Source organism: Rhinatrema bivittatum, chromosome 6 (genome assembly GCF_901001135.1).
Source record: "Rhinatrema bivittatum chromosome 6, aRhiBiv1.1, whole genome shotgun sequence".
Taxonomy (NCBI): Eukaryota; Metazoa; Chordata; class Amphibia; order Gymnophiona; family Rhinatrematidae; genus Rhinatrema; species Rhinatrema bivittatum.
The window spans coordinates 87,256,841-87,273,482 of record NC_042620.1 but is presented as its reverse complement, the minus strand read 5'-3'; the positions used below and the strand labels follow the sequence as shown (position 1 = coordinate 87,273,482).

General features: G+C 46.0%; 1 protein-coding gene across 5 annotated transcripts in view; it reads right to left on the bottom strand.

The window, feature by feature from the left end:
- TANC1 (tetratricopeptide repeat, ankyrin repeat and coiled-coil containing 1) overlaps positions 1-16,642 on the bottom strand; it is a 408,770-nt gene that overhangs the window by 10,804 nt on the left and 381,324 nt on the right. For all 5 annotated transcript variants that reach the window (XM_029605548.1, XM_029605546.1, XM_029605545.1 and 2 more), the window contains 3 exons: positions 11,130-11,221; positions 8,808-8,954; positions 6,052-6,152 (listed from right to left, as the gene is read on the bottom strand). In XM_029605548.1, the coding sequence (XP_029461408.1) occupies positions 6,052-6,152; positions 8,808-8,954; positions 11,130-11,221 (340 nt within the window). The remainder of the gene's footprint in view (positions 1-6,051; positions 6,153-8,807; positions 8,955-11,129; positions 11,222-16,642) is intronic.

Below are 16,642 nucleotides of genomic sequence, written 5' to 3'. Positions count from 1 at the left end.
CTAGATCTCAAGAGACGTCCAGGGAGGGCGTCTGGACTGATCCATAGTACTACAGGAACGAAAATTAGCAGGTAAGAAGTAATTTTCTTTTCCCTGTACGTACTAGGATCAGTCCAGACGGTGGGATGTACCAAAGCTTCCCTAAACCGGGTGGGTCCCCGGGAAGCCTGCTCGAAGGACCCTGTCCCCAAAGGAACCAGACTCAGATACCTGTACATGGAGCCGGTAATGTCTGGAGAACGTGTGGAGAGACTTCCAGGTCGCCGCACGACAAATTTCCTGCGCAGAGACGAGCTGGGACTCCGCACAGGAGGCAGCCTGGGCTCGGAGAGAGTGAGCCTTGAGACCCGGCGGGGGATCCTTTCCGGAACCGATGTACGCCGAAGTCACCGCCTCCTTGAGCCAGCGCGCAATCGTAGTCTTGGACGCTTGACCACCCTTTCTAGGCCCCGACCAGAGCACGAAAAGGTGATCGGAGACCGGGAACTCGTTAGTCACCTCCAAATAACGGAGAAGGGTGCGCTTCACATCCAGGCGGCGAAGAGACAGGGGAGCATCAGCCGGGAAGGCAGGCAGCTCCACTACCTGGTTCACGTGGAAGGAGGAAACCACCTTCGGCAGGAACGAAGGGACAGTCCGGATGTGAACCCCCGAGTCCGTGAACCGGAGGAAGGGTTCCCGACACGAAAGAGCCTGCAGCTCGGAGATACGCCGCGCCGAAGCGATGGCGACCAGGAAGACCGCCTTCAGAGTGATGTCCTTGAGAGTGGCCTGCCGCTGGGGCTCAAAGGGAGGACCCCCTAGAGCCCGCAAGACCAGGTTGAGATTCCACGAAGGACAGAGAGGACGCACCGGCGGACGTAGGCGCTTAACTCCCCGGAGGAATCGCGAGATGTCCGGATGAGCCGACAGACCAGGCCGTCCCGCGGCACGAGCCAGCGACGCGAGAGCGGAGACCTGCACCCTCAGGGAATTATAGGAGAGGCCCTTCTCCAGCCCCTCCTGCAGGAACGCCAGCACTAGATGACGGGATACTGCAGTCGCGAGAGCCCCCCGCGCCGAGCACCAGACCTCAAAAACCTTCCATACCCGCACATAAGCGACCAATGTGGAGGCCTTCCGTGCCTGGAGGAGCGTATCTACCACGGGACCGGCGTAGCCTTTGCGCAAGAGGCCCCTCCTCTCATAAGCCACGCCGCAAGACAGAAGTGTTCCGCCTGCTCCGAAAATACCGGGCCCTGGCGGAGCAGACGTGGCAGGTGCGAGAGACGAAGGGGCTCGCCCACCGCCAGACGAAGGAGATCCGCGAACCACGGGCGCCGCGGCCACTCCGGAGCCACTAGAATGACCCGACCGACGTGTTTTTCTATTCTCCTTAGCACCTTGCCCACGAGGGGCCAGGGGGGAAAAACGTAGAGCAACAGCCGAGGGGGCCAGGGAAGGGCCAGGGCGTCGACGCCCTCCCCGCCGCGCTCCCGCCGACGGCTGAAGAACCGAAAGGCTTTCGCGTTGACCGCTGACACAATGAGATCCAACGCGGGCGTCCCCCAGCGTCTGACAATGAGAGCCATCGCCTCGTCGGAGAGGGACCACTCTCCCGGATCCAACACCTGACGACTCAGATAATCCGCCTGGATGTTGTCCACCCCGGCGATGTGGGAGGCTTCCAGACGGTCCAGGAAACGTTCCGCCCAATCCATCAGACGCGCCGCTTCCAGCGCCACCAGTCTGGTCCTGGTGCCCCCTTGCCGGTTGATGTAAGCCACCGTCGTCGCATTGTCCGAGAGGACTCGGACCGCTCGTCCTCTGATCATGGGCAGGAACTGCACGAGAGCCAACCGGACCGCCCGGGTCTCCAGGCGGTTGACTGGCCAGGCCGTCTGTTCTTTCGTCCACAGACCCTGCGCCGAGCTCCGGAGACACACTGCCCCCCAGCCGGACAGGCTGGCATCGGTGGTGACCACAATCCAGTCCGGCGTCTCCAGGGGGCATCCTTGGGATAGATTCCTGGGATCCAACCACCATCGCAAGCTGGCCCTGGCGGTCGGAGGGAGAGGAAGGATCGCCTGATAGTCCTGGGAGACCGGCTTCCATCTCGAGAGAAGGGACATTTGCAGGGGCCTCAAGTGTGCAAACGCCCAGGGGACCAGGCTGATTGCGAACGCCATAGAGCCGAGGACCTGCAGGTAGTCCCCGCGCCGTGTGAACCTGGAGAGCAGAAAACCTGATGATCAGCTCCCGCAGGGCTTGCGCCTTGTCCGGCCGCAGGAAGACCTTGCCCTGTACCGTGTCGAAGCGTGCCCCCAGGAAGTCCAACCGTTGGGACGGAAGGAGACTGCTCTTGTTGAAGTTCACCACCCAGCCAAGGGACTGTAGGAAGGACACAACTCTGTCGACTGCCGCCCGCCCTTGCGGCAAGGACTTCGCTCTGATGAGCCAGTCGTCCAAATAAGGGTGTACGAGAATGCCTTCCCTCCTCAGCGCTGCTGCCACCACTACCATAACCTTGGTAAAGGTCCTGGGCGCGGTCGCCAGACCGAAGGGCAGCGCCTGGAACTGAAAGTGTTGACCCAAGATCTTGAAACGAAGGTACCTCCAATGGTCCGGACGGATCGGGATATGCAGATAAGCTTCCGTGAGATCGAGGGAGGCTAGGAACTCCCCCTGATGAACCGCCGCGATGACGGAGCGGAGCGTCTCCATACGAAACCTGGAGATCCGAAGCGTCTTGTTGACCTCCTTGAGATCCAGGATAGGGCGAAAGGAACCGTCCTTTTTGGGAACCACGAAGTAAATTGAATAATGTCCCGAGCCCACCTCTCCTGAGGGGATGGGCGCAATGGCTCCCAAGTCCAGGAGACTGTCCAGCGTCTGCTGTATCCCCAGCCGCTTGATGCTGGACCCGCAGGGAGAAAAGAGGAACCTGTCCCTGGGAGACCGGACAAATTCCAACGCGTAACCGTGCCTTAGGATGTCGAGGACCCAGCGGTCCGTGGTGATGTTGGCCCACTCCTCGTAAAACAGAGCGATGCGCCCCCCAATCCGGGGTAGCGAGGAGAGGGCCAGCCTGGCATCATTGCGTTGACTTGCCGGGGGCTCCCTGAGCCGAGGAGTCCCTGGAGGGTCTGCGGCCACGAAAAGGCCGAGTCCACGACTGCGACCGGTTAGACGGGGTCCTCGGGCCTTGCTGTCTGGAACCCCTGTAGCGCCTCTGAGAGCGGTACCTGTTCCTAGGAGTCCCCGTGGACGGACGAAAGGACCGGCGACGGTCCTCTGGAAGCTTGTGGACCGAGTTCTCTCCCAGGGTCTTGATAATCTGATCTAAGTCCTCTCCAAAGAGGAACCTGCCCTTAAAAGGCAGGGCACCCAGGCTAGACTTGGAGGAAGCGTCCGCAGCCCAGTTCCGAAGCCACAGGAGGCGCCTGGCGGACACCGCCGACGCCATGGTCCTCGCCAGGACCCGCAGCAAGTCATGTAACGTGTCTGCTCCATAAGCGATCACCGCCTCCAGCCGGTCAGCTTGAGCCGCCTCGTCCGGTGGCAACTGCTGGGAAGTGAGGAGCTGTTGGACCCATCGCAGACCGGCTCTCTGGGTAAGGGAACCGCATATGGCCGCGCGGACTCCCAGTGCCGAGACCTCGTAGATCTTCTTGAGGGCGACCTCCAGCTTCCTGTCCTGGATATCCCGTAGGGCAGTGCCTCCCGTGACCGGAATCGTGGTGCTTTTCGTGACGGCGGAAACCGCTGAGTCAACCTTGGGGACCTTCAGAAGATCCAGAAAATCGCTCGGGAGAGGATAGAGCTTATCCATGGCCCTGCTAACCCGAAGGGACGCCTCCGGGTTATTCCACTCCCTCACGAGGAGGTGTAGGAAGGAATCATGGATCGGAAATGTCCGTGCCATGGGACGGAGACCCGCTAAGACAGGATCACCCTTGGATGTAGCGGAGGCCACGGAAGGCGCTGGAGGCCCCGGGGGCTCGACTGGGGGGGTCAAGGTCCAATTCCTGAAGCACGTGCGGAATGAGATCCGTCAATTCCTCCTTGCGGAAGATCCGCAGGACCCGTGGGTCGTCGCATTCCAGGTGTGCTGAGAGTGTCTCGTCGTCCGCCTGCGACGCCGGGTCGCCCCCCAGCCCCGGTAGGGGCGCGGGCGTAATCAGGGGGGCCCTGGGGCTGCCTCCCCCGGCCCCTAATCCTGCCACCGACACACCTGCCAGCCTTGGGGCTTTAGCGGGAGGAGGAGTGGGAACCGAGCCCCCCTGTGGATTCAGGCTCTGTAGGTACGCTTGGTGCATGAGCACCACAAAATCCGCCGAGAAACCCGATGGGCCCGCTGATGGGGTGGGAAGGGGGTCCTTGGAAAGCCCGGAGGAGGAGGAGGAGGGAAGAGGCCCCGGATCCAGGCTCGGGGGCGCCAGAGGTAAAAAGTCCCCCGAGGTTTCTTCTGTGTCAGAGCCCATGCTACTTTCCAGCTCCAAGATGGCCGCCGCTCCCGCCAACGACGGGGGCGGGCCCAGCCCCCGAGGCCCGCGGCGCTCGGCTCGCGGTCGAGAAGTGGGCAGGAGAGCGGTGCTAGTCTCCCCTCCAGGAAGGCACCTGCCGCAGAGACCGTCCCTCGATGCGGCCTGTCCCGGGCCGCCACAGGCTGAACAACGGACGCGCTGCATCGCGAACGTCCGGGGAGGGGGGGGCCAATGCACACGAGGCAGCAACGCCGAAGAGCTTGCCGCGGGAGGAGCGGGCCGCCGCGCCCGAGCTCAACTCAAATCCGCCCCAACAGCCCCGGGGGCGGCAGGGGAATGAAACGTCCGTGCCGCCTGCGGTCCCGGGGAATGTGACGTTGCGGGACCGCGGGGAGAGGGCGAAAGACCGCGACTGAAGTGAGGGGAGAGGCTGGCCCCACCAGCATCCACCGACGGAGAACGCCAAAAGCGAGCTAGAAAGGAAAAAATACAAAAACTCCCCCCCAAAAACACTTACCCTGTGCCCCTCCGGGATAGGAAGCTAGACGGGGGGGGAAGGAAGGAAGAGGCAGTCCAAATGGCAAGCCTGAAACAGAAACAAACGTGGCGCCAGCCGAGCCGGCTCACCACCAGAACAAAACTTTTTTTTTTTTTTTCAAACTAATAAGATTTAATAACTTGATCCACCGGAAAGATAGAATAATAAGAAAAAACAAGTGACAAGTCACTCAGTAGAAGGAACCATGAGTTCCCCTTCTCACATCTGCTGGAGTCAGAGAGATACTGAGGATACAGGAGGGGTGCACCGGCTTATATGCCAGCACCCTCCGAAGTTTGCTCTGACTCCATCTGCTGGACGGGGGACATAACCCACCGTCTGGACTGATCCTAGTACGTACAGGGAATTGTTCAGATTGAGGCTGATATTATTGTTGAAGGATTGAATTTCTTTTGCTATATTATGTATTTGTTTAATATATGATATTTTCCTCTTTAGTTTCTATGAAACTAAAATATGTATGCTGTATGTTGTCAGTCACATTTTTATTATGTATGTCTATTATGTATCGCCTAGGCCTTTCAGTGTTAGGCGATTAATAAATTTTATTAAATGAAATGAAATGAGTTGTTAAAGACACTTTCTAGTTGAAGAGGAGATGTTCTGTAGTGCATTTATTAGTAACTCTGCATGACAGAAAGTACCAAACATACACACTTGTGTTTTTAATAGATGTTCATAATTTAAGTATCCTCCTCTCTTCTCCTTTACAGCTTAAAGGAGGCCCTTGGGAGTATCTGTCTGCTTTTATTTGCTTAAAAAGGTAATTTTATTTTCAGAGCTTCTTAAGGTTGAGTCTGGCCCTGAAACTTGAAGGTGCTAAGGATAAAAATGACCTTCTTTAAATTGGGATGGAGAAGAGTCCAGGACCCCCTTTCCTCTGCTTTTAAAGAAGAAAAAAGAGGAATGCCTAAAAAAGTAGAGAGACTTGAAAAGTTCAGAGGAGGCTTGTTGGGTTAAGAGTCAAGTATCAGCACTCCAGTATGATACATGAAAGTATGTCTGAAAATCAGGATAAGATGTTACCTGCTGTTTCTCTTGGCTCTTGCTCTGGCATAATAAGCTTCATATGATTTACAGTTCAATTCAAGTGCCTTGGAAGCAAATTCCTCTGCCATGCCAAAGTCCTAATGTTATATAATAAAAATACATATGTATGTATATGTTAACACATTTTTCGGAAAATGACAGAAAAGGCAGTTTCCTATCTTTGCTCCTCAGCCAGTGCACATCTATGCTACTATACCGCATCTATTAAAACAAAAAATAAGTAAGTTCTTGTATCAACGGCTTCTCTGTTTCTAAAAATCTGGCTATGTACAACACAGAGAAAATACCGTGGACTGTCACCACAGAAAAATACACTTGTAGCTGGGTGTTCTATCACTGGTGCTAACACACCAAACGTGTTAAAATCGTTGGTTTATACACCGCGTGCTCAGTTTTTGATTAAAAACTCCCCAAAGTGCTGTACAAATTTGATCTAATACACACTACAACCATTACTGGCACATGCAATACTACACTATTTACAGAGGCCCCAACTAGCAAACAAATGTTCACTGTTTACCTAATATGCTGGCAAAGGGGTAGGAAACTCAAGTCCCACCAACAAGTCTGTTTTTCAGGATATCCTCAATGAATATGTATGAAGCCTTTGATGGCACTGCCTCCAGAGTGTGCAAATGTCTCTCATGCATATTCATTGCAGTTATTCTGAAAACTAGACCTGTTGATAGCACTCAAGGACTGGAACTTGCTAATTGCCTCATTATTCATTAGCATGCTATATACTAAGGCCTACTGAGCAGAAGCTCTTTAAGTTTAGCTTCTGTTGAGGGCAGCAGTAAACTAATAATTCACAAATTATTAGTTTACTGCTGGGGTTGAGACCATGCCCTTGGCCTTCCCCTACCCAACAGCAGAAAAAGAAAAAAGTCCTCTTGATCCAAAAAACTCCGCATCCCCTACTTCCCACCCACCCAGTACAAAACAAATTGGACCCCAGTCCTTAATTCTCTTCCCACCCAATCCAAAAAGAGTACAACTCTCCAGCCTCCTCATCTAAAATAAACTGAACCCTTCATTCCTGATCCAAAAATAATACCTCAATTCCCCCAACCCAACAAAAAATAGAATGAACCCTCACATACCACCCCAACTTAGCAGAGAATGAACATCCCACCAATCCAACATAAAATGAATGCCCCCACTCACCTGATTGGAAAATCAAAGAACCCCTTCTTCCTCCCTACTAAAGATCACAATGCCAAGCTGGCAGGATACAACCCAACTTCCTACTGGTCTGGCACCACCCACTGGTGGTTCAAAGTTTGAAGTGCCAGTAGGCAGCAGCAGGGTAATGCTGGATGCCAGGTCAGTAGGAAGCAAGGCTGTGTCCTAGGAACCTTTGGAGGAACTCTGGGGGTGTGGAAGTTCATTCTATGTTAGTTTGGGGTTGTGGGATGGAGGGGTCCATTTTTTATTTAGTAATGTGGGTGGGAGTTGGTAAAATTGTACAGTACCATGGCAGGGAGCTTATGTACTACATTTAGTACTATGCATAGTGCATGTTATGCTTAGTGCACTTCTCATCATTATTTTATTACATTTGTAGTAATGTTTTACTGCCCATGCAAAAAAATCTATGCTGTTTTTAATGCACATTTTTAGAGTGCTTTTTGTATAACAGTTCCACTATAAGTATAGCAAGACATCATAAACTGCTCCCTAAAAGCCCTTTCAACCCTTTTTGCATGTACAGGATCTACAAAACACACCCACACTCCACTTTTATAACCTCCTCCAAAATCAACAAATAAATTACTTAACTTTGCAGGTTATTTTACTCCAAACATAGCATTAATTATTGCTGTATGGATTTTAGATAAGCATTTTAATATCATCATACTGATGCAAACAGATGCATTCTGGATGCTATTACTAGTCTTTGTTTGATGAAAAATAACTTCCATATATTATCTAAAAATCAATTTATTTAACAAAAAAGTTCTACAGAAGAAAAAATCCAAAACTCAGGATTAGCGTAAAAAACAAAACAAAACACAACAGTCACAAATACATGTCCTGTGGTGACTGAACATGAAGAAGGCCACAGCAGTCGTCCTGTCCAGCATCCCTAATCATGTCATTATGGTGAATTTGCAAGTAGCTCCATTTAACAATTATCTGCATGGAGCCAAGAGGGATATATGACCCAGTGTGCAACACAAACAGTATACTGACACAGACTGCAAGTGAAATGCATGTTGTTCTATACATTATGAGATGGAATCCACCTTTTCTACATTGTTTCAAAAGGAGCCCCTCAACTGGCTAATTACAGAGCATCAAAAGTGCAGAAGATGAAAATAACATTAATGAACAGTATATTTCACTGTAGTTCTAAGGGATACGCACCCAGCTATTCTCTAGCTCTGCGATAAACTTACTGGGAAGAGAACATCTTCCTAACAGTTCCACTGCAGACTTTTACATAATCAGGAATGCAACACAGGGCTCTTATCATGCACTAAGCCTCAAATGATGAAAAATAACATCAAAGTTATTTTTACTTCTACAGGCAAGCAGCACTATATTTGAATGCTATGTTCATGTGCTATAATTTGCAGTACGCTTTATCACAACTTACAGCTTTTTACGAGCTAAATTTTCAAAACTAGCTGTACAAATTCAAGTGTCAGTGTTGCCAAGAGACTACTATTTCCTTTGGGGGTTGCAGTGATGCAGGACATAGTTATGACATACCACACACTACTTACATTTGTTTTTCTGCGACATCGTGACAGATTTAAATAAAGTGAAACTCTTAGTTCATTGAAAGCCTTCATGTCTTCTCCAAATCCTTCTCGTGGAAACTTTCTCAAGGCATGCTGATATCTCTGTGCTGCTTCTTTCATCTTCCCCTTCTAGAGAGATTAAACCTTAAGAGCTTTAGAGCTGGTTTCTTTTTTTAAGATTATCTTTGGTTCAAAATGAGAATGTTCAGAATTCAGAGGCAGATTACTCCCAACACATTCTTAGAATGTGTCAAGACCATTTATTACAGTTTTGAAGTTTAGGATTTCAAATACTTAAATATTATACTATTATTTTGGTGTTTACAGGGTGCCCCAATCCAGGGTGCTTTACAACAAATCACATGCAGAGCTTACAAGCTAAGAAGGTACCTGAGGCAACAGGAGACAGAGAAATTTGCCCAACATTACAGTGAGTGGCAGAATTAGGGTCTAAACTCAAGTCTCCTGGTTCCCATTCCAATATTCTAATCCTCAGACCACTCGTTTTCTATCAAAAGACCCGAGAATATCAAATGTTTGCTACAATAAGAATTAGGTTATTTGTTCAGTGCATTTTGTGCTAAATGTTTTTATTGCCAATATTAAGCCTTGATATACTCCACATTATATTCTATGCTTCAGTGCTATTATCTTACAGGCTGCACAGGCAAACACACTAAACATCTGTTATGCTGGTATTTTCTATTCTGCAGTAACTATGGCTATGCAGAAAATCAGCTACCTCTGAACATGCTGAGAAATCTCCGCTGTGGTCTCCAGCACTGGAAAAAGCAGAAAATAGGCCACGCAATCCCTACTACTTTGCACTGTGATATTACTTATATAGCACATTTATCCAAAACACACTGAAGTCAGACTTAACAATTATCTTCCTCCCCAGTAAAAACTGGTACTCATCTACTCAGAAAGCAGGAAGGCTGAGTTGACCATACCACAATTAAAACTGGTGACTTTCTCTAGATGATAGAGATAGATGATGCATTAGACAATTGAGCTATTGTTCTGGTTTTATATAACTGATATCTTTGAAGTTATTTTGTTTGATTTTTTTTACTTTCAAAGTTTAAACACATTAAAAATGTTCAAATATTAGGAAAGGAAGTAGTATAGAATACTGGAAAAATAAAGTTAAAATGTTTTCTTGTTGAATGCAAATATTCATTTCTATATTTTATGAATTCTTTCTGTAAAATCTCTGAAAATAATGATTGAGCTCAACCTGAAACAGATTAAAACAATCAATACTCAGATGCTTTAACTTGCAAGCAAGTTCATGGTAAATAACTCTCAGGGTAATTAAAAAAAAAAAAGTAAATGTAACATACTACTGTAGCAATTTTCAAACGCCAAATTACCCACATTAAGTGCATTTAACGCACCTAAAACCTATTGACAATTCAATAGAATACATTGTAGCAATTTTCAAAATGTAGAGGTTGCACCCTTTGATGAAGATGGCAGGGCTGGATTTTATATTTTATATCCAATTTTCTTGCCACTGGTATAACCTGGGACCTTTCACTATCAGACATGCATTAACTGGGGCCACTGCTGTATTACTTAATTTATTTATGTGGCCTTAGATTTTTGTACAACACAAAGATCACATAGGAACTTTTTGTTTGTATCCCTTTAAAAAAATGCTGTTGAACAAGTGCTGGAAGCCTAGTGAAAAAAAACGTTTAAGCTGTTAGCAGGATTCTACTGCTTGTAACAGAGAATCCTGTAGATGCTTTGAATAGGCAATTCTCTGAGCAACAGAAATATCTTCCTCTACTAAGTAAGCTCCTGTGCATGATGCGATAAAACAATCATTCTTCAAATCTCAGAATGCATAAACAGATGTATAAAAAAGAGCAGACAGCTGGCTCTATAACTCAGGTGTCTCCTTGTCAATTGAAGCTGGCAGGGGTACGGTCCATTGTGGAGACAAAAGGGAGAGTGGAATAATATCTACTGCTTCTACACCATCCCCTGCTGGCTCCAGCAAGGCCCCAGTGAGAGCACATATATGTCACCCAGGCATGCCATCTAAGGTTGAGGGGTAAAAATCAAAGTATTCTCTGACTGTCTGTTTTACTGAATTTACAAATTCAGTAAAACAGACAGTCAGAGAATACTTTGCTTCTTAGAAAGACTATTCAAGAAGACATACATGGATCCAAATGAACTGAAAACTTTGCTGCAAGGTAGCCAGTACCTATATAAATCATTCATACTATTCACTGCTAAAAAAAAAAAAGAGCAAAATCTCAGGAATGCCATAAAAACAGATCAACCTACTTTGTACAATGTATTTCCTTCATCCATTAACTTCTGCAGGAGAATAATCAAGATATCTGGTTTAGAAGTAGCCATCGCCCATGCTGCATTTCCTGTGAAATGGAAAGTATTCTTTATGTTTCCTAATAACCAATAATTTGCCATTTATGAAACAGATGACTTATCAGGATAGCTGAAGGCTGTTTTAGGCCATTACCTAGAAGTCACAACATGAAGCTCCAAGTAGGCAAACTCAGGAATGTGAAGAAATATTTTTATGGAAAAGGTGGTGGATACCCAGAATGTACTCTCAGAATGAGTGGTGGAAGCTAAAATGGAAATGGACTTCAAAAGGATATGGGATAAACACAGAGGACCTTTACTTGCAAAATATGAAGGGATGGTGAAAACATGATCCTAGTGGAACGTGGCCCATGGGGGTAACCTGCATGGAATGGTGGTTACGACTTAACTAGCAAAGGTATAACAACTGCATCAGAGTTCCAAGAAGGCATCGGAATACCTGCACAGCATGGTGGTTATAACGTTAGCAGTCGTAGTATGGATGCATCAGGCCCAAGAAGGTACTTATGTAACCTGAATGGCATGACCAGTTTTAAAATCAAAATTTCGATAAGCATAAGGTGGCCAGATGTTTAGTACACTGGCTTTGCTAATTTTGGTAGCTGTGTTAATTATATAAATTACTAATAAGACATAGAAGGGGATCTGTGTTGAGTACCTGGAATTTATGTGCTCATCTACCCAAAGTGGAAAAATCGCAACTGGGCGTATTTGGTCTTTCTGCCTTCATTTACTTTGTTACATTAAAAAAATCATTAACAGGAAAAAAAAATTAGGTTTGTTTGATCAATATAGAAACAGTTTTTACGTTAGTGCAGTAAGTATACAGCATATAAATTGCTCTTATACAAAATGAGAGTAATTTTAAAATTGTGGACGTATTGGTTTAAAATATTATCCTAGCTGCTAAGGTAAAGCATTTATGGTTGTATACCAGAATACTTTAAAAACAAAAAGGCCAGCACCATGACTCAGGCTGCAGCATTCAGTATTGTGGCACAAGAAACTCATGTTTGAGTCTCCTCACCAACAGGCCGATACAGTACAGTGCGCTCCGACGGAGCGCACTGTTAGCCTGCTCTTGGACGCGCGTTTTCCCTTACCCCTTATTCAGTAAGGGGAGAAAAACGCTCGTCCAACCCGCAGCACCTAATAGCGCCCTCAACATGCAAATGCATGTTGATGGCCCTATTAGGTATGCGTGCGGGATACAGAAAGTAAAATGTGCAGCCAAGCGCACATTTTACTTTCAGAAATTAGCACCGACCCAAAGGTAGGCGCTAATTTCTTCCGGCACCGGGAAAGTGCACAGAAAAGCAGTAAAAATTGCTTTTCTGTGCACCCTCCGACTTAATATCATGACAATATTAAGTCGGAGGTCCCGAAGAGTAAAAAAAGTTAAAAAAAAAATTTTTTGAATTCGGCCTGCGGCTTTCGGGCCAAAAACCAGAAGCTCAATTTTGCCGGCGTCTGGTTTCCGAGCCCGTGGCTGTCAGCAGGCTCGAGAACCAACGCCGTCAAAATTGAGCGTCGGCTGTCAAACCCGCTGACAGCCGCCACTCCTGTCAAAAAGGAGGTGCTAGGGACCCACTAGTGTCCCTAGCGCCTCCTTTTGCCTGTTTTTACCGCCGGGCCTAATTTAAATACAGAATCGCGCGCACTGGCGAGTGACCGGTGCGCGAACCGGGAGAGCGGGCATTCGCCCGCTCTCCCATTGACTTTACTATATCGACCTGCAAGACAGCCAGCAGGGAGGCAACACACTTGAGCCTGGAAAGGGAGACCAGCTGGCTGTTAATGTGACAATCTCTGCTGGCCAAAACAGCAGCAATGAAGACAAGTCTCAGATGAGATGTCCGCCAATATTTCTACCTGGCAAAGTTGCACATGCCATCTGAAGAGAGGAGGGTACATATAAGGGAAAAACAGGAGGGGGAAAAAAGGAGATATATGAACGTTTCATGATGCCTAATTTCTTTCATGTATTCAGTAGTTTAAAAAATACAAACCATAATGCATTAACGTAGGAGGGTTTTTTTGCAGATCTACACAACATACTCTACACTTTCATCATGAAAGGACAAATATAGAAATATTCCAAAAGTAATTAAGAATAAAAAATAACAAAAAAGTCTTGATTCCATGAGTCTTTACATCCCTTGATGCAATACCTGGTAGACACCCCTTTTGCAACAGTATCAGCCTCAAGTCATTTAGGATAAGTGTCTACCAGCTTTGCACAGTGGGACAGTGCTGATTTTGCCCATTCTTCTTGTCAGAGGAGCTCAAGCTCTTTTAAGTTGGCTGGAGATAATCAGTAGCCTGCAGTTTTCAGGTCTTGCCACAGATTTTCTATTGGAATCAGGTGCAGACTTTGACTGGGCCACTCAAGAACATTCACTTTCTTCTTGCTCAGCCATTCCATTGTTGGGCTTAGGTTCATTATCCTACTGAAAAATGAATCATCTTTCTAAATCCAGGCCTATGGCAGACTGAAACAGAGATTTCCTTCTAGGATCTACTTGTAATTGCGCCATTCATCTTTCCCATGATCTTTATAAACCTCCATGTCCCAGCTGCTGCAAAGCATCTATACAACATAATGCTGCAATTACTTTAGCAGGGTGATGTCCTGTGTTTGTTTTACACCACATATATCACTTAGCATTGAGATTAAAAAGTTCCTTTTGTCTCATCGGCCTACAAACCCTTCTCCTATAAGTTCCATAAGTGTTCCTTTGCAGATGCTCTTAAGTTATATGACTTTACTTTAGCAGTTGCTTCTTTCTTGCCATTCTTCCATGTAGGTCATGTTAGTGGAGAAATCTTGAAACATCTACCCCACTGTCAACCATTTTTTTTAAGTAATCTTAGTTTAGTTTAATAAAAATGTATTGATTGCCTATACCAAGGCTCTAGGCGATTTATATACAGTATAGTACATTCATAAAAAAACAGGAAAACATTTCAATAATCACAGTGAAATCTTAGGCCTTCTGCAGCAGTTTCCTTAACCTACGGCTACTGACTTTGAAGGGATGGCCTGATTGTGGTAGTGTCTTGATAGTGCCAAACTGCTTCTACTTTACAATGATGGACCTGACAATGCCTCAAAGAATATTAAAACAATGACATTTTCTTATAGCCTCCTTCAATCTGTACCTTTGAATAATGCTATCCTGGAATTCTTTTGGCAGCTTCTTGCTTGGTATGTTTTGACCTTTGCATCATAATGCCGCAAACTAATAGCATGCAAATCAAACTAGCACTACAAATCCACAGTAATCAGAACAAGCACTCCAAAACTGGCATTACAGTCGACATGCAGAAAACAGCGATAAAAATGGCAGTAAAAAATAGTGCTAGTTTGAAAAATGCTGCAGTGTTCCATATTATTTGACAGAAGAGACCTAGGCAGGCTTGTGGTATGACTGGTGGTGCACAGATATCCATCTGTTTTATTGGATACTCCTCCTTTCGAGAAAATAAAAGGCACCTTCTTCCAGGGCCATTTTCTCAGTGTGGGGTGGTGGTAGGGAGCTCTAGACTAAGAGTTGGATGTTTTGTAGGGTGTTGAAGTCGATGGCAATTGTTCATTTGCAATTGTTGAGTGGTGTACTTTGTGCTGCTTGTTTTTCCCTTGCTATTTTCTATCCTTTTGTCTTTGTTCTTAAGCAATCTTTAGAGTGTATCTGATTGTTGATCTGTAACTGTCTACCTTTGTGTTTAAGTTCCTGAAAGCACGGAATGGGTGTTTGTGGCTGTGGAGGGAATGGAGCGTGACAGAGGGGGTGCGATTGGTGGAATGGATGAGTGTGTAATGTATCACAATCCGCTTGTGATTTAACTACTCTGAATAATTTTGATTCATCCACAAATTTGATAGCCTCACTCATCGTATTCCTTTCCAGATCATATATATATCTATAGCTATCTCTCTCTCTCTATATATATATCTATATATATATAGATATATATATAGATATATATCCAAGTACAGATCCCTGAGGCACTCTACTGTTTACCCTTTTCCACTGAGAAAATTGACCATTTAATCCTACTCTTTGTTTCCTGTCTTTTAGCCAGTTTGCAATCCACGAAAGGACATCACCAACTATCCCATGACTTTTTACTTTTCCTAGAGGCCTCTCATGAGGAACTTTGTCAAACACCTTCTGAAAATCCAAATACACTACATCTACCGGTTCACCTTTATCTACATGCTTATTAACGCCTTCAAAAAAGTGAAGTAGATTTGTGAGGTAAGATTTGTCTTGGGTAAAGCCATGCTGACTTTGTTCCATTAAACCATGTCTTTCTATATGTTCTGTGATTTGATATTTAGAACACTTTCCACTATTTTTCCTGCCACTGAAGTCAGGCTAACTGGTCTATAGTTTCCTGGATTGCCCCTGGAGCCCTTTTTAAATACTGGGGTTACATTAGCCACCCTTCAGTCTTCAGGTACAATGGATGATTTTAATGATAGGTTACAAATTTTTATTAATAGGTCTGAAATTTTATTTTTTAGTTCCTTCAGAACCCTGGGGTGTATACCGTCTGGTCCAGGTGATTTACTACTCTTCAGTTTGTTAATCAGGCCTACCACAACTTCTAGGTTCACCTGAATCATTACCCATGAAAACCTTCTCTGGTATGGGTATCTCCCCAACATCCTCTTCAGTAAACACCGAAGCAAAGAAACCGTTTAATCTTTCCGTGATGGCCTTATCTTCTCTAAGTGCTCCCTTAACCCCTCGATCATCTAATGGTCCAACTGACTCCCTCACAAACTTTCTGCTTCGGATATATTTAAAAAAGATTTTACTGTGAGTTTTTGCCTCTACGGCCAACTTCTTTTCAAATTTTCTCTTAGCCTGTCTTATGCAATTATTTTAAAGTCAAGTAAATACTTTTAAAATTGTACTGGTGCTGGAGTTTTCTTTTTCCTTGTTGGAAGTGGGTCATGGGCTTTTCTTCTTTTGGCCTGGGATTTACAGGCCAGCCCAGAAACCTCTGACAGGAAGATAGCAGGCCAGTGACAACAGAGGTTTCTAGATCTGTGTTGCAAGGATGTCACAGGCCCTGCATCCGCAGGCCAGAGATTTCCAAGACTGATGTGGAAATGTCTGGCCCAAGGATACAAGGTCTGTGCTACCCCTGAAACACAGACCTGTCATCCTTGAGCCAGAGATTTCCAAGATCAGTGTGGGAACCTCTGGCCTAAGAATGACAATTCTGTGATAAAATGGAGTCACACTGATGAAGATTGAGACCAGTCTGTCATTAAAAATGTCACTTAATTGCATTTAAAATTGGAACATATTAAAAACAAGTACATGGCCACAATGTGTATTTCTTTTCTTAAAAACACATTTACAATTGCAACATATTGAAAACATTAAAAAAATAGGTAGATAGCCACAGTGCATATTTCTCTTGGCATTCAT